Source organism: Rutidosis leptorrhynchoides, chromosome 9 (genome assembly GCF_046630445.1).
Source record: "Rutidosis leptorrhynchoides isolate AG116_Rl617_1_P2 chromosome 9, CSIRO_AGI_Rlap_v1, whole genome shotgun sequence".
NCBI classification, from domain to species: Eukaryota; Viridiplantae; Streptophyta; class Magnoliopsida; order Asterales; family Asteraceae; genus Rutidosis; species Rutidosis leptorrhynchoides.
This window is the reverse complement of record NC_092341.1, coordinates 348,072,801-348,098,281: the sequence shown is the minus strand read 5'-3', so window position 1 is coordinate 348,098,281 and position 25,481 is coordinate 348,072,801. Positions and strand designations below refer to the sequence as shown.

At 34.7% G+C, this 25,481-nt stretch overlaps 1 protein-coding gene across 1 annotated transcript; it reads right to left on the bottom strand.

Moving 5' to 3' along the window:
- Window positions 1-324: 324 nt before the first annotated feature.
- On the bottom strand, window positions 325-20,755 carry LOC139869175 (uncharacterized). Its single transcript, XM_071857496.1, has 3 exons — window positions 20,092-20,755; window positions 19,676-19,909; window positions 325-1,238 (listed from the first exon to the last, which is right to left on the bottom strand). Exons 1-3 carry the CDS (start codon window positions 20,753-20,755, stop codon window positions 325-327), a joined length of 1,812 nt encoding a protein of 603 aa, XP_071713597.1.
- Window positions 20,756-25,481: the final 4,726 nt, after the last annotated feature.

Here is a 25,481-nt window from a genome sequence, read left to right as displayed (position 1 = left end):
TTCTCCTATCAACATTAAGCTAAGCTTACTATATGTTAATTTATCTGAACTACATTAGAATTTAGAAGTTATTAAAGACTTGGTGTAGAATTTCAAGAGTAAAGTGCATATGTTGTGTGACACAAATTTTTATTTATTTTTTTTTTTTTCGAAAAGCAAATTTTATTAAACACGAAAGGGACAAGCATTGAGATAGCTTGCCCCGAATGTTACAACACGATATCACTCGGAATCTGGTACAGAAAATGCAATGAAGAGAAACAAGTTGCTAAGGGAGCAACTAGGACACGAAAACAAGACAAAAATTACAAATGAGCTACGACACTACACAACATAGACACACGGGTTGGTGATCCATTGAAGCCAATCCAATTTTACGGTCTTTATTCTAGCAGAAATCCATTCAAACGATTTAAGTTGAATCTCCATTAGCGCCGTCGGTCCATTCCAACATGTGTTTGAGAAAACTTTTTTGTTTCGGTTGCACCATATTAGGTAGGCGCACGTCCACTCCAAAGCTTGCCAAATTTTGCTACCCACATGAGACATTGAAATGTTGCTATTACCCCGGAAAGACTCGTTGACACTTAACAATGGGGTCGACTTGAAACCCCACCATTTGTACATACGTTCCCAAGTATCAAAAGCATCACGACAAAAGAATAACGCATGATCAAAAGATTCCACGTCATCGTCGCATATCGGACATCTTACGGAGTGAAGATCTATCCCACACTTGTCAAGTTCGATTCTTGTTGGTAAACGTTTCTTTAGAACTCTCCAAATGAAAACTTCAGGTTTCCCCGGCACCAAGTTGTTCTTAAGTGTCTCGCTTCTTGATCTATTGTCTAGTGTAGTTTTGTCATCAATAAGACTCGATAATTTCTTCGTAGTAAAGATCCCGTTTGATGCAAGATTCCAATACCATTTATCCGAGCTACCATCCTGTTTAACATATGAAAATAATAGGTTAGATAAATGATGAAGCTCGTCTTTGTCTCGGCCCAGCAGATCACGTGACCAGCTCCAAGTCAGAAGCACACTGCCATCCACCCATTTGATGCGTTCTCCGACCGATACTGTTTTGTTGGACTCCAAGTGATACAGCCGCGGACAGATTGTTTTTAGGACACCTGCCTGCAACCACGCGTCATCCCAAAAGTTTGTATCATTCCCGTCACCAATCTTTTTGCTGAAGGAAGAGCCCAATTGTACTCCTAGCTTGTCAATCGCAGCACCTGCACGAATAATATTGAGCCAAACACCCCTTTCCTCGATGGTTGATTATTACCGGAGGGTATTTGGAGCCCATTAAACCCATGTATGCTTTTAAGAATAGAAACCCAAAGTGACTTTGGTTCGGGTTTGACCTGCCAAAGCCATTTCCCCAATAGAGCAAGATTTTTCCCTCGAAGTGACCCGATGTTTAAACCCCCTTATCAAACGGAAGAAGTGCATCCTCCCATTTGACCCAAGACATTTTGGAACGCTCACCCGACCCACCCCAAAAAAAGTTTCTCCTAATACCCTCTAAGTGATTTAAAACACTCGATGGAGCACGAAAGAGTGAGAAATAATATAGTGGTAAGCTATTAAGAACCGACTTAACCAACGTTAACCTTCCACCAAATGATATTGATAATGCTAAAAACGAACATATATTTCATAGCATTATTCCTCAAGAAAGACAAGCTTTTAGTTGCAATTGTTCTATTTACAAGTAATATTCGTTTAAATAATAAAAGGTGAAGACAAAAGACAGATTCGACGAATTGAAGACGCAAACGACCAAAAAGCTCAAAAGTACAAAAGACAATCAAAGAGGTTCCAATTATTGATAAGAAACGTCTCGAAATTACAAGAGTACAAGATTCAAAACGCAAAGTACAAGATATTAAATTGTACGCAAGGACGTTCGAAAATCCGGAACCAGGACCAGAGTCAACTCTCAACGCTCGACGCAACGGACTAAAAATTACAAGTCAACTATGCACATAAATATAATATAATATTTAAATAATTCTTATAATTATTTATATATTATATTAATATTTAAAACCGTCGGCAAGAAAGACTCCAAAAGGGACTGAGCTGTAATTTCAAACTCCGCGACTCGCGGAGTTTGAAGGCAAAAATGCCGCGAGTCGCGGAGCCCCAAACTCTGAAAATCCCTATAAAAGCAAACGAATTCTGATCGCAAAAATAACAATATATCCATCCATCTCTCTATCTATATCGTATATATTTATATTTATATTTTAATTTTAATTTTAATTTTAATTTTAATTATAATTCTAATAATAAGGGTATGTTAGCGAATGTTGTAAGGGTGTAAGTCGAAATTCTGTCCGTGTAACGCTACGCTATTTTTAATTATTGTAAGTTATGTTCAACCTTTTTACATTAATGTCTCGTAGCTAAGTTATTATTATGCTTATTTAATCCAAAGTAATCATGATGATGGGCTAATTACTAAAATTGGGTAATTGGGCTTTGTACCATAATTGAGGTTTGGATAAAAGAACGACACTTGTGGAAATTAGACTATGGGCTATTAATGGGTTTTATATTAACTAAACAATACCTTGTTAATTTAATATACAAACTTATAATTTGACGTATTTATATATAACCACATACGCTTGACTGGGTACGGTGGGCGGGATATCTATAAATACCAATAATTATTCATTTTACCGGATACGGAACTGGATTAATAGTTAATAGACTTGTTGAAACAGGGGTGAATTACATTCAAGGTTTATTGGTGTAATTGTTAACAAAGTAGTAAAACCTTGGTTTACACGCAGTCGATAACCTGGTGTATTCATTAAACAAAGTATTAAAACCTTGTTACAATTCGAATCCCCAATTAGTTGGAATATTTGACTTCGGGAATAAGAATAATTTGACGAAGGCTTTCGCTCTTTATATTTATGACTGATGGACTATTATGGACAAATCCGTATGGACATATTAAATAATCCAGGACAAAGGACAATTAACCCATGGGCTTAAAATGAACACGTCAAACATCATGATTACGGAAGTTTAAATAAGCATAATTCTTTTATTTAATATTTAATTTCCTTTATTTTATATTTAATTGCACTTCTAATTATCGCATTTTTATTGTTATTGTATTTAATTGAATTTTTAATTATTGTACTTTTTAATTATCGCAAGTTTATTTTATCGCACTTTTATTATTCGCAATTTCATTATCGTTATTTACTTTATGCTTTAATTTAAGTCTTGTATTTATTTTTAATATTTTACATTTGGTTTTAACTGCGACTAAAGTTTTAAAATCGACAAATCGGTCATTAAACGGTAAAAACCCCCCTTTATAATAATAATATTACTTATATATATATTTGTATTTTTATAAAAGTAAACTAATATAGCGTTAAGCTTTGTTTAAAAAGATTCCCTGTGGAACGAACCGGACTTACTAAAAACTACACTACTGTACGATTAGGTACACTGCCTATAAGTGTTGTAGCAAGGTTTAAGTATATCCATTCTCTAAATAAATAAATATCTTGTGTAAAATTGTATCGTATTTAATAGTATTTTCTGAAAAATTTAATAGCTATTTCGTATACACCTCGCGAAACATCAAGTATTTTTGGCGCCGCTGCCGGGGACTCTCTTAAAAGCCGGAAGCGCAACGCTAATATAATATAAAAAAAAAAGATTTTTAGTTTACTTTTATTAAATTTCGTTTTTATAAAAATAAGTTTTAAATATTCGAAAATATAAAAAGAAAAACAAAAATATAAATATTTTTTAGGAATTTGATAAATATTTAAGTTTTATAAAGTTTCTTTAGTTTGTAAAAATATAAGTTTTATTTAATTTATTTTATAAATATATTTTATAAATATAAAAACCGAAAAAAAAATATATATATAAATCTAGTTTTACGATTTTTATTTATAAAATTATAAAGTAATTCTATTTTTATTTTAGTTTTTAAATATAAATTTTTATTATATATAAATTTTAGATTATAAAACAGAAAAATTTAAAACAAAAAAAAAAAAAAAACGCGTCAGTTTTAAACTGTTCCAGGTTTGAATTTTGAAACCCCGCAACTCGCGGGGTTTGCTGCTTTAAATACCGCGACTCACGGAGAGGACCTGACACGCTGACAGAACCCTAATTCAGCATTAATTACGGGTAATTATTAATTATTATTATTATTTAACCCTAATTATTATTATTATTATAATTAGTTTTATTATTACTTTTACTTTTTATTTAATTTATGTATTTAGTATTAATTAGTTTAATTAATTTATAAAATTAGTAGTTTTAATAAATAAATAATATAAAAATAATATTTTTATAAAAATTGTACTTTTTACAACTTTTTGTATATTTTTATATTTTGTCCCTTTTTAATCGTTTTAGCGTAATATTTGTATTTTTAGCTAGTTTTTAGTTTTGAACTCAGTTTTTGCCATAGTTATTTTTACTTCTAGATTTTTAGGCTTTGCCGTAAAATCCCTTAAGTGCTTTTTCTTTAGACTAAGATTTAGGTACTTTAGAATTTTGCGACGCCTTTTTAAGTTTTAGTTTCTTTTTAAGTTATTTCCATTTGGGATTTAGTTTTCCTGTAAGCTTTAATATTTTTAGACGACTTTTACCTATGTATCAATTATCATTCCAATTAGTAATCTCAATTTGCGATTATAATTTTAAGTTAGTTGTAGTAATAAGGTTAGGTTAGTCAAGTATTTTTAAGTTTTATAAGTTTCTTTAATTTTTCCGTCACCTTTTATTTTTCAACCATTTTTATTTTTCAACCTTTTTCCGACGAACTCTTTTTCTTTCTTATTTCTCGCTTTTCTAGTTTTAGGACATAGATTTTTATTCTACTTCTTATCTAATTTTCTTAAAATTACGAAAATTTATTTTAAGTGGTTAAATTGATAGACATCAAAATTTTCTGGTTCGTAGTAATAGTTGGATTTGTACGTGGACCGGGTTATTGGAGCCAAACAGTCCTCAATTATATTGAGACCAAACGAATCCTGCCCCTCTGCTGCATCTTTTGGCTATTCGAAACGTGGGCAAAATCAGAAAAATCTATTGATTGGATAACTTATTATAATTTTTCTTTCCTTTTAAAAACTAATAGGATATTCAGTGAATGCACCGAGCAAGACGTTCACCACCTGTAACTAGATCAAGACATTTAGCAAATATTACTGCCGTTGATTTTTCTTTAGAATCGTCATCCAGTCGACCAAGTACTTCAGTTCAAACTTCCGATAATCCATTTTTTGAACCCGACCTCACAATTGAGAATCCGGAGGATATTCAGGAACGGTTCGTAGATCCTGAACCACTAAACTTTCCTCCGGAACCACCAATCATTCAAACAGAGATTGTTGAGGAACGAACCATTAAATCAGAATCCTCTAGTGATTCCGATTCAACAAATTCAATTATGGAGAATCTGGAACCTTTAAGTATGGAAGACCGAATGAGAGCTAAACGCACTGGCCAAGGTCACGCAATTACTCATCCAGACATTAATGCACCAGATTATGAAATCAAAGGACAAATTCTACACATAGTGACTAATCAATGCCAATTTAGTGGTGCGCCAAAGGAAGATCCAAATGAACATCTACGTACCTTTAATAGGATCTGCACACTATTTAAAATCCGAGAAGTGGAGGATGAACAGATATATCTCATGTTATTTCCCTGGACTTTAAAGGGAGAAGCCAAAGATTGGTTGGAATCGCTACCTGAAGGGGCGATTGATACATGGGATGTTTTAGTTGAAAAATTTCTTAAACAATTCTTTCCTGCATCTAAAGCCGTAAGACTTCAAGCAGAAATTGTTACGTTTACACAGAAGCCGAATGAAACTCTATATGAGGCGTGGACTAGATATGGAAAGTTATTAAGAGGATGTCCGCAACATGGTTTAGACACCTGTCAAATAGTACAAATATTCTACCAAGGATGCGACATCACTACAAGAAAAGACATAGATATAGCAGCTGGTGGTTCTATTATGAAGAAAACCGAAACTGATGCTTACAAAATTATTGATAACACTGCTTCCCACTCACATGAGTGGCACCAAGAAAAAGATATCGTTAGATCATCTAAAGCAGCTAGAGCCGATTCTAGCCATGACTTAGATTCCATTTCTGCAAAGATAGATGCTGTCGAGAGACGAATGGAAAAGATGACTAAAGATATTCACTCAATACGAATTAGTTGTGAGCAGTGTGGAGGACCACATTTGACAAAAGATTGTCTCAGTATTGAATTAACAATGGAACAAAGAGAGAATATTTCATACATAAACCAAAGGCCTGGAAATAATTATCAGAATAATTATCAACCGCCAAGACCTATTTACAATCAAAACCAGAATTATAACAGAAATATTCCATACAACAACCAACAAGGTCCTAGCAATCAACAAGTATCCAATAATACTTATAATCAGCAAAGACCTAATTTTCAAAACAAGCCACCACAACAAACCGATGATAAAAAGACAAATTTAGAAGATATGATGACGAAGCTAGTTGAAACTCAAACGCAGTTTTTCACATCTCAGAAACAAACCAATGAACAAAATGCTCAAGCATTTAGAAATCAACAAGCTTCTATTCAAAATCTAGAACAAGAAGTAAGTAACCTAGCAAGGTTAATAGGTGAAAGAAAACCGGGAAGTCTACCTAGTGATACAAATGCTAACTCCCGGAATGAAACAGCTAAAGCCATTACCACAAGAAGTGGTACAACACTTAAACCACCTGAAATACCTGTAACTTCTGATGAAGCTATTCCTACTCTACAAGAACCACAACCTGATCAAGATAAGGAAAAAGAACCGGTAGTTGAAAAGGTTAATGAAGATAACACAGTTAAGGCTAAACCTTATGTTAAACTATACCAACCACCACTTCCTTATCCGAGTAAAATGAAGAAAGAGAAACTTGAAGCCGAGCAATCCAAATTCTTGGATATGTTTAAACAGATAAATGTAAATCTTCCTTTCATTGATGTGATTTCAGGAATGCCTAGATATGCTAAATTCTTGAAAGATCTAATCTCAAATAGAAAGAAAATGGAAGAACTCTCGGCTGTTACCATGAATGCTAATTGTTCAGCAGTGCTGTTGAATAAGATACCAGAAAAATTATCTGATCCAGGAAGTTTCACAATTCCATGTTTTCTGGGTAGTCTTAGTTCAATAGAAGCATTGGCAGACTTAGGTGCTAGTATAAATCTAATGCCGTATTCACTATACGCTAAACTAGACCTTGGAGAATTGAAACCAACCAGAATAAGCATACAACTAGCCGATAGATCGATAAAATATCCTAGAGGGATAATGGAGAACATGCTAGTTAAAGTTGGTACTTTAGTATTTCCAGTAGATTTTGTTGTTCTGGACATGGAAGAAGATTCTCAAGTTCCTCTCATATTAGGAAGACCATTCTTAAACACGGCTAAAGCAATGATAGACGTGTTCGGTAAGAAATTGACCCTAAGTATAGAGGATGAGAGTGTTACCTTTTCAGTTGATAGAGCAATGCAACAACCACAATCTGCAGATGATACATGTTATTATATTCAAACTATAGATGCACATGCAGAATTGTTAGAAGAATTTCCAGAATTACAAGGAACAGGAGAATGTTCTTTAGGAGAAGGTAATGAACCAATTGATGAAGCTGAAATGTTAGCTACACTTATAGCTAATGGATATGAACCAACAACAGAAGAAATTCAAATGCTAAAAGAAGAAAACAGATATCGATATAAATCATCGATAGAAGAACCTCCGAAATTAGAGTTAAAGCCACTTCCAAACCATTTGGAATACGCTTATTTACATGGTGAATTTGAATTACCTGTAATAATATCGTCTTCTCTTACTGAAAATGAGAAATCACAACTCATTTCTGTGTTGAAAGCTCATAAACCAGCCATTGCATGGAAGATTCATGATATTAAAGGAATAAGTCCTTCGTATTGCACACATAAAATCCTTATGGAAGAAGGTCATAAAATGTATGTGCAACGCCAACGAAGACTAAATCCTAATATGCAAGATGTAGTTAAGAAAGAGATTATTAAACTGCTAGATGCAGGTCTAATTTATCCAATCTCTGATAGTCCATGGGTAAGCCCAGTTCAATGCGTTCCTAAGAAGGGTGGCATGACTGTCATTACAAATGAGAAAAATGAGCTTATTCCTACTAGAACTGTAACAGGATGGCGTGTGTGTATTGATTATAGAAAATTAAATGACGCCACCAGAAAAGATCACTTTCCCTTACCTTTCATAGATCAAATGTTGGAAAGATTAGCCGGAAATAGTTACTATTGTTTCCTAGATGGATTTTCCGGATATTTTCAAATTCCAATAGCACCCGAAGATCAAGAGAAAACCACATTCACGTGCCCTTATGGTACTTTTGCTTACAAACGCATGCCATTTGGACTTTGCAACGCCCCTGCAACCTTTCAAAGGTGTATGATGGCGATTTTTCACGACATGATAGAAGAATGCATGGAAGTTTTCATGGATGACTTTTCAGTCTTCGGTGATACATTTGAATCATGTCTAGTTAATCTTGAACGAATGCTAATTAGATGCGAAAAATCAAATCTAGTACTTAATTGGGAGAAATGCCATTTCATGGTTAAAGAAGGCATCGTTCTTGGACATAAAATTTCAAAAGAAGGAATTGAAGTGGATAGAGCTAAAGTAGATGTAATTGCTAAACTTCCACATCCCACCAATGTTAGAGGAGTTAGGAGTTTTCTAGGGCATGCCAGTTTTTACCGACGTTTCATAAAAGATTTTTCTAAAATTGCCACTCCTATGAATAAACTCCTAGAAAAGGATGCTCCATTCATCTTTTCAGATGAGTGTATCAAATTTTTTAATATTTTTAAAGAGAAACTCACTAATGCACCGATCATGATAACACCAAATTGGAATCTACCATTTGAACTAATGTGCGATGCAAGTGATTTTGCAATGGGAGCCGTTTTAGGACAAAGGATTGAAAAACGATTTCAACCTATATATTATGCTAGTAAGACGTTACAAGGAGCACAAACGAACTATACAACTACTGAAAAAGAACTCCTTGCTATTGTCTTTGCTTTTGACAAATTTCGATCATATCTCGTTCTAGCAAAAACGGTGGTCTATACCGACCATTCTGCTCTTAGATACCTATTTTCAAAACAAGATGCTAAACCAAGATTAATCCGTTGGATCTTACTCTTACAAGAGTTTGATATCGAAATCCGAGATAAAAGAGGAGCAGAAAATCTCACCGCTGATCATCTTTCTCGTCTTGAAAATCCCAAATTAGAAGTTCTAAATGAATCGGCCATACAAGATAACTTTCCTGATGAATATCTATTGAAGATAGATTATAAAGAAATTCCATGGTTTGCAGACTATGCAAACTACTTAGTTTGTGGATTCCTTGAAAAAAGATTATCGTACCAAAGACGAAAGAAATTCTTCAGTGATATAAAACACTATTTCTGGGAAGATCCGCATCTGTTTAAAAGTTGTCCCGATGGAATAATACGCCGATGTGTATTTGGAGATGAAGCTAGTAAAATATTAAACCATTGTCACACAGGACCAACAGGAGGGCATTATGGGCCTCAACTAACAGCAAGAAAAGTTTATGATGCTGGATTCTATTGGCCTACAATTTACAAAGACGCACACCTTCTTTGCAAATCCTGTGATGCTTGTCAAAGGGCCGGAAAAATAAGTCAACGTGATGAAATGCCACAAAATGTCATCCAAGTATCTGAAGTATTTGACATTTGGGGTATTGACTTTATGGGTCCATTTCCAAAATCTCATAATAATCTATATATACTCGTAGCCATTGATTATGTATCTAAATGGGCGGAAGCACAAGCTCTCCCAACTAACGATGCACGAGTTGTAGTCAACTTTTTAAAACGTCTTTTTGCAAAGTTTGGAACACCGAAAGCTTTAATAAGTAATCGGGGTACTCATTTCTGTAATAATCAACTTGAGAAAGTTCTTAAAAGATATGGAGTAACTCATAAAATCTCCACCGCATATCATCCACAAACAAGTGGACAAGTTGAAAATACCAACCGAGCTTTAAAACGTATTCTAGAGAAAACCGTAGGATCAAATCCGAAGGAATGGTCCATTAAATTGGAGGATGCACTCTGGGCTTTTAGAACAGCCTACAAAACTCCAATTGGAACCACACCTTTTAGACTTGTTTATGGAAAAGCATGTCATCTTCCAGTAGAAATTGAACACAAAGCATTTTGGGCTTTGAAGACATGTAATCTTGATTTACATGAAGCCGGACGTCTACGATTAAGTCAACTAACGAATTAGAAGAATTAAGACATGAAGCATACGAAAATTCGTTAATCTATAAAGAAAGAACGAAGAAATGGCATGATAAAAGAATCAGAAGTTCAAAAGAATTTAAAGAAGGAGACAAAGTTCTTCTTTTCAATTCACGATTCAAGCTATTTCCTTGAAAATTGAAATCAAGATGGTCTGGACCATTCATAGTCAAAAGAGTTTTCCCATACGGAACGATAGAATTAATAAATTCAAATGGGATTGAATTTAAAGTTAATGGTCACAGAGTTAAACATTACATACATGGTCCGATGGAAGTTAACAATGAAGTTAATCATAATTTCACCACCCAAGAAAACCTTCAAAATGAAAACATAAATATGTTATCAACAACATATGAAAAATCAAAACTGGAATATAGGGAGGATTCAAATTTGAGTGATGAAGAAGAATTCCTATACAAACCTCCCATTCCAAGAAACGAAGAAAAATGTGAACAAGAAATTCAAATAGAAATGAAAGAACCAAGGAAAGAACACCCGAAAAAGATTTACAAACCAACTCGACTTACTAAAGCAGGAGACCCGGGTGAATTTATCATTTCTTGCTTACTTAATGATGGTGCTGTATATAATGGACTCGCAGATTTAGGAGCAAGTGCAAATATTATGCCTCTTTCCTTATACAAAAGATTAGGAATGGGTAAATTAAAACCAACCAAAATAGGTGTTCAATCATTTGACCAAACCATTAAACACCCGGTTGGAATAGCAAATAATTTACTTGTTAACGTGGGAAGTTTGACCTTTGTTGCAAACTTCATAGTGATTAATATGGAGGAAAACCTTGATATTCCACTAATTCTAGGTCGCCCATTTTTAGCAACCACCGAGGCATTCATTGATGTAAGAGAAGGTAGAATAACACTTAGGGATGGTGATACATCGATCACCTTTGTGAACCGAAAGTTTAGATCTCCACAAACCAAAACTGTTAGACCAATAAAAACGCATAAGTGTGGGGAAGATGAAGAAACACTTAACGATGATCCAATCACAAAGAATGCCGTTGATGATACAAAATTAGATGAACCCATTTTTAACAGTTCAACGAAGAAACTTTATAAACGGATTCACGATGCTAAGATTAAAGGAAACTTTAAGTTATATAACCGATTAATATCCAATTTATCGTCAAAAGAAAAGGCAATGTTAGTTGAATTTGTGAAAGTTACGGAGGGAATCAACAAATGGATTGAAGTAAAACTCAAAGATATACAAGTCGTTGATGATTCAATTGACAACGAAGTTAATCACAATTTCGACACCACAGCTAACTAAGTGTGGGGAGAATCAAGTCTTTAAAGGATAATATGTATTTCTGTTAGAGTTAGATTGTCTGTTTTCGTGTAGTTCTCAAAAATGGAACCCGAATGGTCTTTCCCTAGCAGACCCTAAAGAACTAGTCTTCTCCCCCCATTCTGAATTTTTATTTTTTTTTAGGAAATGAAGACTGCCTGTGAACTAAACCATGGTCTAATGCTACACGCTTTGATCACTAAACGTAATAATGACACACTTCCGAGTGAAATAGTATCAGTAATCAGAGAAAGAATGGACGGAGTTAGAAAAGAATCCAGATGCGAAGATAATAAGTTACAATTTGGTAAAGGAAAATCAAAATCCGCAGCGAAAAGAAGAGCACGACACCTAGAAAGATGTCACAAATGCGGAAAATGGTCACATGGAGGTAAATGTTCAAATAATCAAACCTATTCAAACACCGAATTTGTTACTTTATGCAGAGACGGACCGTTCGTATGTTTAGAAGAAAAAACACTGAATGCTCGAGGTTACGCCTATGTAGCTATGGAAAACCAATTAAACCGACTATCTTATGAATGGGGTAGATCATATAACTAAGAAATCCATTTCACAGGTAAGTTTGTACAGTTTTTATTTTATTTTATTTTTTATTTTTAACCTTTTGATAATAAACGCTAATTTGTTCGCTATAAAGTATTAAATTGGTATTGAATAAAATTAGGTTTGGCGACCGAAATTATTGATATCATTCAAAAATTTATTACATCACTGCGAAATTTAACGTTTATTCTTAAGGTATAAATATCTTTAATCAATCAACCCAAAATATTTCAAAAATTCTTCATGAGTTAAATTAGGTCTTGGAACCGAAATTACTTTACCGAAAAGAGGGGCGTATATTTTTGATAATATTTGATTGATTAAAGTGGGATAAAAAGCCAAAAAGATTTTTAATTTTATTTTTACCATGTTTTTAAAATTAATATTTAAATCTTAAATTAATATTGTAAACTTTGTAAAAACAATATATTTAAAATTGTAAATATTTGAAAAATTAATATAAGTTTGGTGTGAATTTATAATATGAATTTTTAAATTAAGATTGGTGTGAATTTTTTTTATTTTTAAAATATGAATTTTTAATTTTATGCATTTTAAATTTTAAGTTTGGTGTGAATTTTTAATATTAATTTTGAATTTTATATTTAAATTGTGTGAATTTAAAAACAAAAATTTACTTTATCTCATTAAGTTAAAAATATGATTTTCAAAATTCGTCATAAGTTGAAGACTAGGTCTTTGAACCGAAATTGCTTTACCCGAGAGAGGGACGAGAACTTTTATTATCATTATTTTTAATCTTATTGAATTAAAGTATGCCAAAAACATTAAAAAACCCAAAAATCTTAGATTTTAAAACAAATTTTAAAATTTTGTCGAGGGACGGACTAGGACATCGATCCGAAACGACCTCGTCCTAAATAACAAGGGAAACAAAATTTTAAAATTAATTACTTAATTGTTTTAACTAGTATAAGATATATTTAAAAAAAAAAAAAACCAAACTCCGCGACTCGCGGAGTTTGAAGGCTTAAATGCCGCGAGTCGCGGAGGATGAAAAAACCAGAAAAAAATATATACTGGTCGAACTGATCAGTCCCAACACAAAAAAAAAAAAAAAACTGCGAAAAACCTGCGCGAAAAAACACGAAAAACACCCCCAAAATCACAATTTTTAACCGTTAATCATCAAATCTTTTACTAAAATCATGTTGAGAAGAATGCTATCAAGGAATTACTCAAGAAAAACGGTAAATTTCTACACCTAAACACCATTTAATTCGAAAATTAGTGTTCTTGAGCAATTTTTTCCCCAATTTGATTTTGATGCTTTTTAGTGTAATTATGGTTAAATTGTTTATGTATTATGCTTGTATAACCTAGATTGATGCTATTTAACATGATTAGAAGCCTTAAACTTCAAATTTTGAGTAATCTAGGGTTTGTGTTCTTGAGCAAATTTGGGGCTTTTTGATATAAACAGGTTATGGCCGATTTTTGTCATGAATTGTTGCTAAATTAAGTAGTGTAACATGTTTAGGTAGTTAAATGATCCAAACTTTGAGCCTAAACATGATTTTGAGAATTAAAGTGGACTTTTTCAAGTCTAAAATTCATGAACTTGATTTTTGAGAGATAATGCCATTTGAAACTTGTTTAATTGCTAGTAATGATTATTTTGACATGTTATTTGAGTTGAATGCTTATGAACTTGGCGAACATTTTCGTATATGCTTATTTGAAAAAGTGTAGATTTGATAAAAATGTGAAAATAAGCTTAAGTTTGATATAAATTGATCATGTCATTGTAATTATTTTGATTGATGATTTTGCTGACACTAATGCATATTTGGATGCACAAAAATTGTGTTTGATGTGTTTTGCAGACTGAAAGGGGTGAATCTTCATCCCAAGCTCGCAATGCTCCTGCTGAGAATGCGGAATAACAGGAGGTGGATAACTACTACAAGCAGGATATACCTCATCCAGTCATGACCTTTTCTGATATGCACTTGGAAGAGTTGCACCCGAACCTGAGATTTGACAGACTTTGGATAGATTATCCAAAATACCAAAGGGGTTTGCATACTCTTCATTCTAAGGTTGTTGAGGTACCGAGGGTCATAGAATGGGGACCCTTAGAAGCTGTAGAATTGGTCGGGCCAATTAGGGAATTACTTGTACAGAGGTATGGTAATTCTACTTTTAATGACTGGGTACGTTTATTCACCATGCGTAGACCTGTATATAAAGTATGGTGTGAAGAATTATTATGTAGTATAGAATTAAATGATCGGGTAGCTAGTTTAACCGATCGATCTTTTATTAGATTTTTGTTAGGAGGTTCGATGCGCCACATGTCTTTACTAGACATGGCTCAGGCTTTACGTATATATACGCCTGAGGAGTTAGCATCTGCTGATTGTAGAGGGTTGATACTAAACGGTAGAAAGATAGATGAAAATTTTGATACACACGGTGTATGGAGTCAAATGACAAGCCATCACCGATTCAAAGGGGGAAATTACTCTTATTTGGATATAGATAGAGCCGAATTAAGAGTGATTCATAGGTTTTTAGCTAATTCGATTACACAAAGAGGTAAGAACAAGGAAAAGGTAAATGAACAGGATTTGTTTTACCATATGTGTATTCGAGACCCACAAAGCGCTGTAAGTATACCGTATTGTGTGGGTTATTATTTATCAGCTATGGTTAGGGGGATGAGACCGCATAGCATAATAGGAGGTGGTATTTTTATTACTTTGATTGCTGAATATCTCGGTGTGGATATAAGTCGGGGGGGATTATTAGTCGAAGAACCAGAACCCCGCGATACTATAGGTTTAAATGTATACCATGGTGCGAAAGTTTTGAAGAGGCGAAATAACACCGCAGTACAATACCATGGTAGACATCCACAGGTTGAGAGAAACTAACAGCAAGGTAATGTAGGAGGGGGAAATGAGATGCAAGAAATGCAAAGGTTTATAGCTTCACAGGAGTACGAAAATGCTAGACAGAGAGCATTTGAAGATTGGCAAGTTCATCAGAACCAAATCATAGCTCATTACCAACATATAGGTAGAAACTATATTCCTACACCAAAACCCATATTCCCTCCCTGGTCTATAGAGATGCAGCCACCGTATCCTACGTATAACCCTGCCGAAGCATTCTATAGCACCTATGGTTATGCCTGGAACCCCTATTGGTACCAGTATCATCCCTAGTCTACTTAGTTTTATTTATTTTGTAATTTGTAATGTTGATACGTTTAATACTTATGTTAATATTGTAATAGTTTTTATAATTTTCTAACTTTTATTCTTAGATTTTAATAATTTTTGAATGTGGGGTAATATACCAAACTTCAAAAATATGTATATATGTTTATAGTTTATCTTATGTACACAACAGGGTAAAACAACGCATTTTCAAAGACTGGCATTAAGTTCAGCAAAAGCAACTAATTTTGACGACAAGATGCAAAATATATGTGAAATAACAACAAGACGGAATGAACAAATGATGTGCACCATTTATCATTCAGCAAACAAACGCCAATATATTTGGAAACTTTGGTAAAAATTTAATCATTTTCACACAAATCACCCTCAATAATTTAAATTGTTACTGATTTCTTGCAAATGAGGGCATTGCAAGATCTTAAGTGTGGGAAGGGGTTAAATTCTTTCGGATTTTAAAATTTTTACTTTAAACACTGGGTTACCATTAAAAATACTAGTAAAGCAGTAGTTGTATTAGAATCTAGTGCTCTCTGATAATAAAGAACAGCCCTAGTCTTATATACTGACTACCCAATTCTAGTAAAATTTTACAAAATTTTCAATTAAATGAACTCAAAATCATGTTTATACATATTTATGAACGATAAAACTAGGTTTTAACACCGAAATTATTGTTACCTCAGAAAGGACATAAATTGAGAAACAAACCAAAATGTTAAAATTCATTTAAAATGGAATAGAGGACGATAAAAAGGAAAATAAAAGCCAAGTGTGGGAAAATTTATCAAGTTATCTTAAACATATGTCACATATATCTGTAACAAATAACTGAAAATACTTTTGCTTTGGACTAAACTAAACTGTTTTACCCGATGAAAGAAAAGAAGAGATGGATCTACACGATAAATCAATTCCATCATTAAAAGGAAGTAAAGTCTTCCGAAAAAGAAACGCGCTTCTTGATTTAGGTCATGAAGTTGTCGTCCAGACCAGCTGTAGGTTGACGAAAAATCTAGAAAAGTCATCACTAAAATCAGCAGGAAATCCACGGACCTCAGCATCAAACAGGGTCGCCAGGTGGTCAGATTTATCCTAACCATGAGAAGGATTTATCTCGTACAATGGGGGGCACCGTGCAAATTAGCTTGATAAGACTAATGAATTAGATCCCCAGAAAGGATAATCTCCTTAAAGATTAAAAATCAGCTTTTAAGACTGATATTACTCAATCCTTGAGATTGACCTTAAAGATTGAGAATTACAAACTCATGGAATTCGATGATATCTAAACTCGAGCTTGAACGAGAAAATATTTTGATCAAATTAAAACCGATTTGTTTTCTGAAAACCTATTTTCAATGCGTTCATTACCATTGAATGTAAAATCCTACGAATTCACCTGGAATTCATTAGGTCACCTGAACCAAATCGGGTGTCAACCGTAAGAACGGTGGTTGCATAGCATAGTCAAAGACAGGACCTTGTGCCAGACCGAAAAATTATAAGGGTGAGCTTTACTATTGCTCCTACAAAGGATAGTAATAGCATCCAACACGTTTGTGGACCATAATCAAATGCATGTCATTAGACATTGCCTTAACAGTTTCTTGTTCATCGCTTTCCTTTACAACCGGACGGTAGTTTACCGAAAGGTAATATACGGAGCAAGTATACTGGACGTGTTGCTTTCCTAATACAAGGTTAGCAAGTGGGTAACACAAAACTGCAAGTTTTGAGCTAAAATTTTCAAATCTGAAACCCACAAAACCCACAAAAAAATCATTTTGCGAACACCGGTAAAGGGTTATTCCGAAAAAACTTATCTTGGGTAAAAGCTAGATTAAATTTTCAAAAAGATCAAATGTTTTCATAAAGATCCAATTTTCTTAAGGATCTACATTTTCATAGTCATGTGGGACTGTAAACCGCCTTTCAAATGTGCACTTTGCTTTGGAAACCGAATGTAAATCAGCTATTTGATTGCAAGTGTCGTTGACCTAAACCCGATGCAACTGTGGATGACACACCCACCTTTAACCATGGTTCTATCGTTACTATCATTTTTTATACCACCATATCAAAATCACTGATGTACAAAGTGTGATGAATAAAAAAGTGATTCATGTATGTTTGTATTTCAAGACGATATTGCTTGAGGACAAGCAACGCTCAAGTGTGGGAATATTTGATAATGCTAAAAACGAACATATATTTCATAGCATTATTCCTCAAGAAAGACAAGCTTTTAGTTGCAATTGTTCTATTTACAAGTAATATTCGTTTAAATAATAAAAGGTGAAGACAAAAGACAGATTCGACGAATTGAAGACGCAAACGACCAAAAAGCTCAAAAGTACAAAAGACAATCAAAGAGGTTCCAATTATTGATAAGAAACGTCTCGAAATTACAAGAGTACAATATTCAAAACGCAAAGTACAAGATATTAAATTGTACGCAAGGACGTTCGAAAATCCGGAACCACGACCAGAGTCAACTCTCAACGCTCGACGCAACGGACTAAAAATTACAAGTCAACTATGCACATAAATATAATATAATATTTAAATAATTCTTATAATTATTTATATATTAAATTAATATTTAAAACCGTCGGCAAGAAAGACTCCAAAAGGGACTGAGCTGTAATTTCAAACTCCGCGACTCGCGGAGTTTGAAGGCAAAAATGCCGCGAGTCGCGGAGCCCCAAACTCTGAAAATCCCTATAAAAGCAAACGAATTCTGATCGCAAAAATAACAATATATCCATCCATCTCTCTATCTATATCGTATATATTTATATTTATATTTTAATTTTAATTTTAATTTTAATTTTAATTCTAATAATAAGGGTATGTTAGCGAATGTTGTAAGGGTGTAAGTCAAAATTCTGTCCGTGTAACGCTACGCTATTTTTAATCATTGTAAGTTATGTTCAACCTTTTTACATTAATGTCTCGTAGCTAAGTTATTATTATGCTTATTTAATTCAAAGTAATCATGATGATGGGCTAATTACTAAAATTGGGTAATTGGGCTTTGTACCATAATTGGGGTTTGGATAAAAGAATGACACTTGTGGAAATTAGACTATGGGCTATTAATGGGTTTTATATTAACTAAACAATACCTTGTTAATTTAATATGCAAACTTATAATTTGACGTATTTATATATAACCACATACGCTTGACTGGGTACGGTGGGTGGGATATCTATAAATACCAATAATTATTCATTTTACCGGATACGGAACTGGATTAATAGTTAATAGACTTGTTGAAACAGGGGTGAATTACATTCAAGGGTAATTGGTGTAATTGTTAACAAAGTAGTAAAACCTTGGTTTACACGCAGTCGATAACCTGGTGTATTCATTAAACAAAGTATTAAAACCTTGTTACAATTCGAATCCCCAATTAGTTGGAATATTTGACTTCGGGAATAAGAATAATTTGACGAAGGCTTTCGCTCTTTATATTTATGACTGATGGACTATTATGGACAAATCCGTATGGACATATTAAATAATCTAGGACAAAGGACAATTAACCCATGGGCTTAAAATGAACACGTCAAACATCATGATTACGGAAGTTTAAATAAGCATAATTCTTTTATTTCATATTTAATTTCCTTTATTTTATATTTAATTGCACTTCTAATTATCGCATTTTTATTGTTATTGTATTTAATTGCATTTTTAATTATTGTACTTTTTAATTATCGCAAGTTTATTTTATCGCACTTTTATTATTCGCAATTTCATTATCGTTATTTACTTTATGCTTTAATTTAAGTCTTGTATTTATTTTTAATATTTTACATTTGGTTTTAACTGCGACTAAAGTTTTAAAATCGACAAACCGGTCGTTAAACGGTAAAAACCCCCCTTTATAATAATAATATTACTTATATATATATTTGTATTTTTATAAAAGTAAACTTATATAGCGTTAAGCTTTGTTTAAAAAGATTCCCTGTGGAACGAACCAGACTTACTAAAAACTACACTACTGTACGATTAGGTACACTGCCTATAAGTGTTGTAGCAAGGTTTAAGTATATCCATTCTCTAAATAAATAAATATCTTGTGTAAAATTGTATCGTATTTAATAGTATTTCCTGAAAAATTTAATAGCTATTTCGTATACACCTCGCGAAACATCAGATATCGACCTTGCCTTCCAATCCGCGAGCTTAGACTTAAACTTCTCTACTACGGGGTTCCAATTTTCCACCCGATTCATATTGCGACCGATAGGTAACCCCAAGTAGGTAAACGGAAACTCACCAACTCTACAACCAATTCGCGAGGCCAGATTTTCAACTTCGATCTTGGTTACCCCTAAACCATACACCAGGCTCTTATTATAATTCACTTTAAGCCCTGACATCCTCTCAAAACAATTAAGTAATTTCATAAGGTTGCAAAAGTTATGTCTCCCCCAATCCCCGAAAAAAATAGTGTCGTCCGCATATTGGAGATGTGAGAGTGGAACGTTATTCGAGCCAATAACAACCCCTTTGAACAAGCCACTAGCTACGGCTTTTTAGTAAGTGTGCTCAAACCTTCCGCCACGATAATGAATAGGAAAGGCGATAATGGGTCGCCTTGCCTAATTCCTCTTTCGAGTTTAAATTCGTGAGTCGGTGAGCCATTAACAAGTACCGAGACGGAAGCCGACTTAAGACATGCGAGAATCCACTTTAACCACTTAGCACCGAATCCCATTTTTTCCATGATTTCTAGGAGGAAGTCCCAATTTAGGCTATCAAAAGCTTTCTCGAAGTCGACCTTGAAGATTAGGCTTTTCCTTTTATTCTTCTTTAGGAACTCAATCGATTCATTGGCAATGAGAGCACCGTTAAGGATAAATCTGCCTTTAATGAATGCGCTCTGGACTTCATCAATAAGCCCCGGTATGACCTTTTTAATACGGTTTGACAGCACTTTGGTGAGGATTTTATAGTACGAACCAATTAGGCTAATTGGACGGAAGTCGTTGAGAATAATGGGATCTGACTTTTTTGGCACCAACGTGATGAACGAAGCATTACACCCATTCGAAATCTCGCCCTTCTCCCAAAACCAATTCAAGCTATCTAATAGCTCAGGCTTAATCAGATCCCAATGATGCTTGAAGAAGTTCAACTTAAAACCATCCGGCCCCGGAGCTCTTGAGCTACCACAATCATTTAAAGCATCATGAATTTCGAATTCGGTAAAAGGCATCTCAAGGGCAGCAGCCTGTTCGGCCGAAATGGCTTTTGTTAGAGGATGATTTGAACCTTGAGCAAATTTCAATCTATTCGGACAATGTTTTTTTGAAGAGATGTTCGTAGTGGTTGAATATCGCCTGCTTAATGTCAATAGGATCTTCACTCCACACTCCATTGATGTTCAACCCCCTAATATTACGTTTAGAGTGCCTTCTCCGAATCGTGGAGTGAAAGAACTTCGTGTTGTCGTCACCCTCACTTATCCATTTGATCCTCGATTTTTGCCTTGCCATATTTGTTCGAATCTTTTCCTTTTCTATCCATCTTTTTCGGATATCAAGCCACTCAAGTCTTTCGGATTCTGACAGCACCCTGGCCTCCGCAATACACTCCCAATCAGAGGTACTTTTCTTTAAAAGCTCGATTTCAGAGTCAAGATTGCCGAAGGCTTTTTGACTCCAATCCTTAAGTGCAAGTTTGACATTCCTCAATTTTTTTCTAAAACAGCAATCCTTACGAATTCCTTCGACAGGTTGGGACCAACATTCATTAACAATCGTAGTCGATTCCTTTGGGAAAACCCATTCATCGAACACCTTTGTTGGTTTTGGTCCGAAGTCTATCACCATGTCCCGTAGAACTATCGGGCAATGATCAGACAGTTTTCTTTCTAGTGCTAATACCGAGAGATCACCCCAAGTATCACGGAATTTTTCTGACACAAGGAATCTGTCAAGTTTACTGAATTTGATTCCATTATTTCAAATTCTTGTGAATCTTTTTCCACCCATTGGGACGTCAATAAGTTTGGAATTCTCTATGAAACCATTGAACCAATCAGCCCTCTTCTGTATGAACTCGCAGTTCTGCCTTTCAGCATTGTCCCGTACCTCGTTAAAGTCGCCACATAGAACCCAATCGGTATCATAAGTACCTACAAAGCATTCGAGTCTCGCCCATATTTTTTGTTTATTAGTATCGGTATGAGGACCATAAATATTCACTATGATCGAATCAACACCTTTCCCCTTCCATTTACCCTTGATTGCAATGAAAAATTCATCGATAAAGGCTTTTTCCATCGCAAAATCATTAGTGTCCCAAACCAAAAGCATACCCCCGATTTTCTAACTTTTTCTTTTTGGATAAAATCAACGTCATTTGAACCCCAAATTAAGTTAACCCATTTCTTATCAACATGGTTGCACTTAGTTTCTTGGAGAGCCACTATTGAAGGGCATTCACGGTTAATTAGTTTTCCAAAATCCCCAATTTTGCTTTCTTTTCCCGACCCGAAACCACGTATATTAAAAGAGAGTATCTTCATAAATAACAGGCAAAAAATGAGAATAGATGTTGAGAGTGAGAAGAGTTTAGACCTCTCCTTCTTCCCAATCGAGTCCCAGTTTCTTTGCAAAGTCCTCCATCTGAACGGAATGTTCTGAGCAATCCTCATTACCTTTCGTACCTCCAATGGATTGAGAGCGTGAAAAACGATCTTTGCAGCTTCTAATCCTTCCCTGAGATGGATGATTTTTCTGCCCAGGTGTGCTGGATTTCCCTTTTTTTATGCTTGGAGCGTGAAAAGCATTTAGCTCGAAAGATAACAGTAGATGCACGTCGGTTACCCAAGTTTGAAGTTCCACGATCGTTACCTCCCTTATTAGTTGATACAGACCTGTTCTGTGCCGGAATCACGATGTGAATACCATCATCGCATAAACCTGGTATAATCGGATCTGCCTCCATATCAGGGTGCGATTCGACGTCATCTGATTGATCTATGTGAATTGGATCCTTAGTGCTGGAATCTTTTTTATTTTTATTTTTTCGGTGGCGTTTAATAATTCCAGACTTCACGTTTTTATTTTTGTTATTAATTGGGATATCCACATTGGGCTCGGTTTCAAGGACATAACTTTCCTCTTCATTAGGCCTTGTATCTTGGGGGGAGCCCAGATTCGTTTTGGGCGATGGACTTTCCATCTTATTGGGCTTAGCTGCATGAGTTGGCCCATTGGTGCTTTCCCTGCTGGACTCGCTGGGAACATTAACTGGATCCTGCATATTAATAGGGTTATCACGCGTATCTTTTACACGTGTACCAAGAAAATTGTCTCTGATGTTTAGGTTACCCAAGTTGCCTTGAGACCCACTCTCATCATTATTGTCGGGCGTGCAAGAGCCTCCATAGACATCATTATTACGCCTCTCGTATCCAATGCAACCGGAGTTTTCATCCACCTTTTCCGGGAATAGATCTCCGGCCGATTTAACCTCTTGCTCACGGCCAGATTCATGAACGAAATCATCTTCCTCTCTAGAGAAATTAGAATCGATTTCATCATAACTGCTCACGGGATCAACATCTTGCCAATCACTGATGTTGTCCTCCATGTCTATCTCGATGTTATCTCCCACTTCTTCAACTGCTTTGACATAAAAAATGCTTGTGCCAGCCTTTAGTTTGATGATCTCGTTGATTAGTTTGGATCCCCATACCTTCACAAGGACCCGACCTGCTATTAAATTTTGATTGCCCTTCAATGAACAATTGTTGGTCTCCAGGATTTGACCCCACCAATTAGCAATTTTTCGAAAGGTATTTTCGGTCCAGTACCTCACCGGGACATCCATGATACTGATCCATGTTAGTCGTCCTGTAGGTTTGTGAGGATTAGTCCCCGGTTTGATGTTGCTTAACCAATTTTTTAGACAATGATTATCTTGGTTTAAGGCATCATTTGCTGCTTTGCTATCCTTGAAAACAATCATGACTTCCAATCCTCCAAGGTACTTGATTTCAAAATGACTCTTGCATTATTGAGGGCCTTGATTTCACAAAAGAAGCCTCTAAACTATGAAATCTGACAAACCCAGCCTCTAAACTATGAAATCTGACCTTATAATATGGATATTCTTTTCTATTGCATAAGAAATGAAATAAACTATACTAAAACTATTACACAAAAGAATTAAAGTATTATTGTTAAATAAAAAGGAACCAGTGTTAGTTTCTCTCGCTGTACATACTTTGAGGAGATTGTAAATGGTGTATTTACAGCCAGTATTATAAGCATTGCTTCGATTATCTATTCCTTTCTTGTCGGTATACCATGAATATCCATGTCATATGTGGAAATACCTAACACATTAAATTCGATATACATTATGTTGATCCTAAAAAGTGAAAGAATTGCCTACAAAAAAATGTTTACTTTACTAGGAATGATTTTTGACCATTAAAAAGATGTTGAAAACGATGCTAACATCTTGTGATCAATATAATTACGAGTATGGTTAACTGTAAAAATGCTGTCACCTGAAATGACCCACTGCATGAATCAGGGCAGTCTCGGATGTTAAACTGTTAGTGCATATTTTGTAATCCCTAGTTCCATGAACTTTAACGTTTTATTCGATCATGTTGTAACCTGTAATATTGTTAAACGTTGATTGTCGATGTGTTATTTTATATTTGTAAACGTTTAAATATGATTCGTAATATTATTCGACAGTCGGCCGACTGACATGGTCAGTCGACCGACTGTCATTCACTGTCGACCGACATAGGAACTGAGGTATTTAAGCCTAATTAAATCTTCATTAATTCAAGTTAACAACTCAGCACATTACACACACACGAAAACAATTCTTGGTCGAGTCTCTCTCAATCTTCATGTCCAAATACCACAGAATGTCAGTCTAGGCTTCGTGTTTATCAAGATCTAGTCTTGGTTTGACTTGTACGAACCCGAAAACCCATAGATATTCGTTTAAGCTCGTTCTAGTGTTATTCCGCCTCTAGATCGTGTTAGGTTGATTCTAAGATCCTCTCTCAGCGTCTACAAAGTGGTATCAGAGCGTTGGCTTGCTGAATCAATTGTTTTAAACGAGTTCTTGGTATATTTTTGGGTTAAAAAAATGGTTTTGGATTGAATTTTGTATACTTTTACGTTAAACCTTTGGTTTTAATTGCTTTAGAGTGTTTACAGAAGTCATTCTAAGTTGCTTAAGGTGTTGGTCAGTAGTTTTAGTTCGAAAATTGAGCTTGAAATCGTTTAGAAGTCAAAAACCAAGAAAGTACAGTCGACCGACTTAGGAGACAATCGACCGATTTTCTTGTATTTCGACCGATTGTAATTAGTTCGACCGATTGTCTTTAAACCGACTGACATATACTAAACCGACCGACTTAAGTTGTAAACCGACCGACTTAAGTACTAAACCGACCGATTGAAGGAACATCGACCGATTGAAAAAAGTACTACCATTTGACTAAATGTAAACAGAACTTCGACCAATTACCCATTGACAGTCGACCGACTGTATCTGTTCATCGACCGACTGTCACCGACAGTCGACCGACTTAGTATCAGATTCAACCTTAATTAAATTTTAAAATGTCTGATCAGGCAATGGCAATTACTTCCGGCGTTCAAAACATTTTACTATCTGATAGTGAATCAGGCAGTGCCAATCGTGCTCCTAGACTTGATAATACAAATGATTACATTAGATGGAGGGCTAGGTTCATGAATTACATTAGAGGCCTTGATCCTAGAATGTGGGATTTGATACAACATGAATATAAAGAGCCTTTAGGTACTGATGGTAATAGTAAAAAGTATGAAGATTATAGCGTGACAGAAAAAGAAACATATGCCTTAGAATGTAGATGTTATGCTCAATTGACCCAGGGTTTAGACGGTGATATTTATCATCAATATCAAATGCAC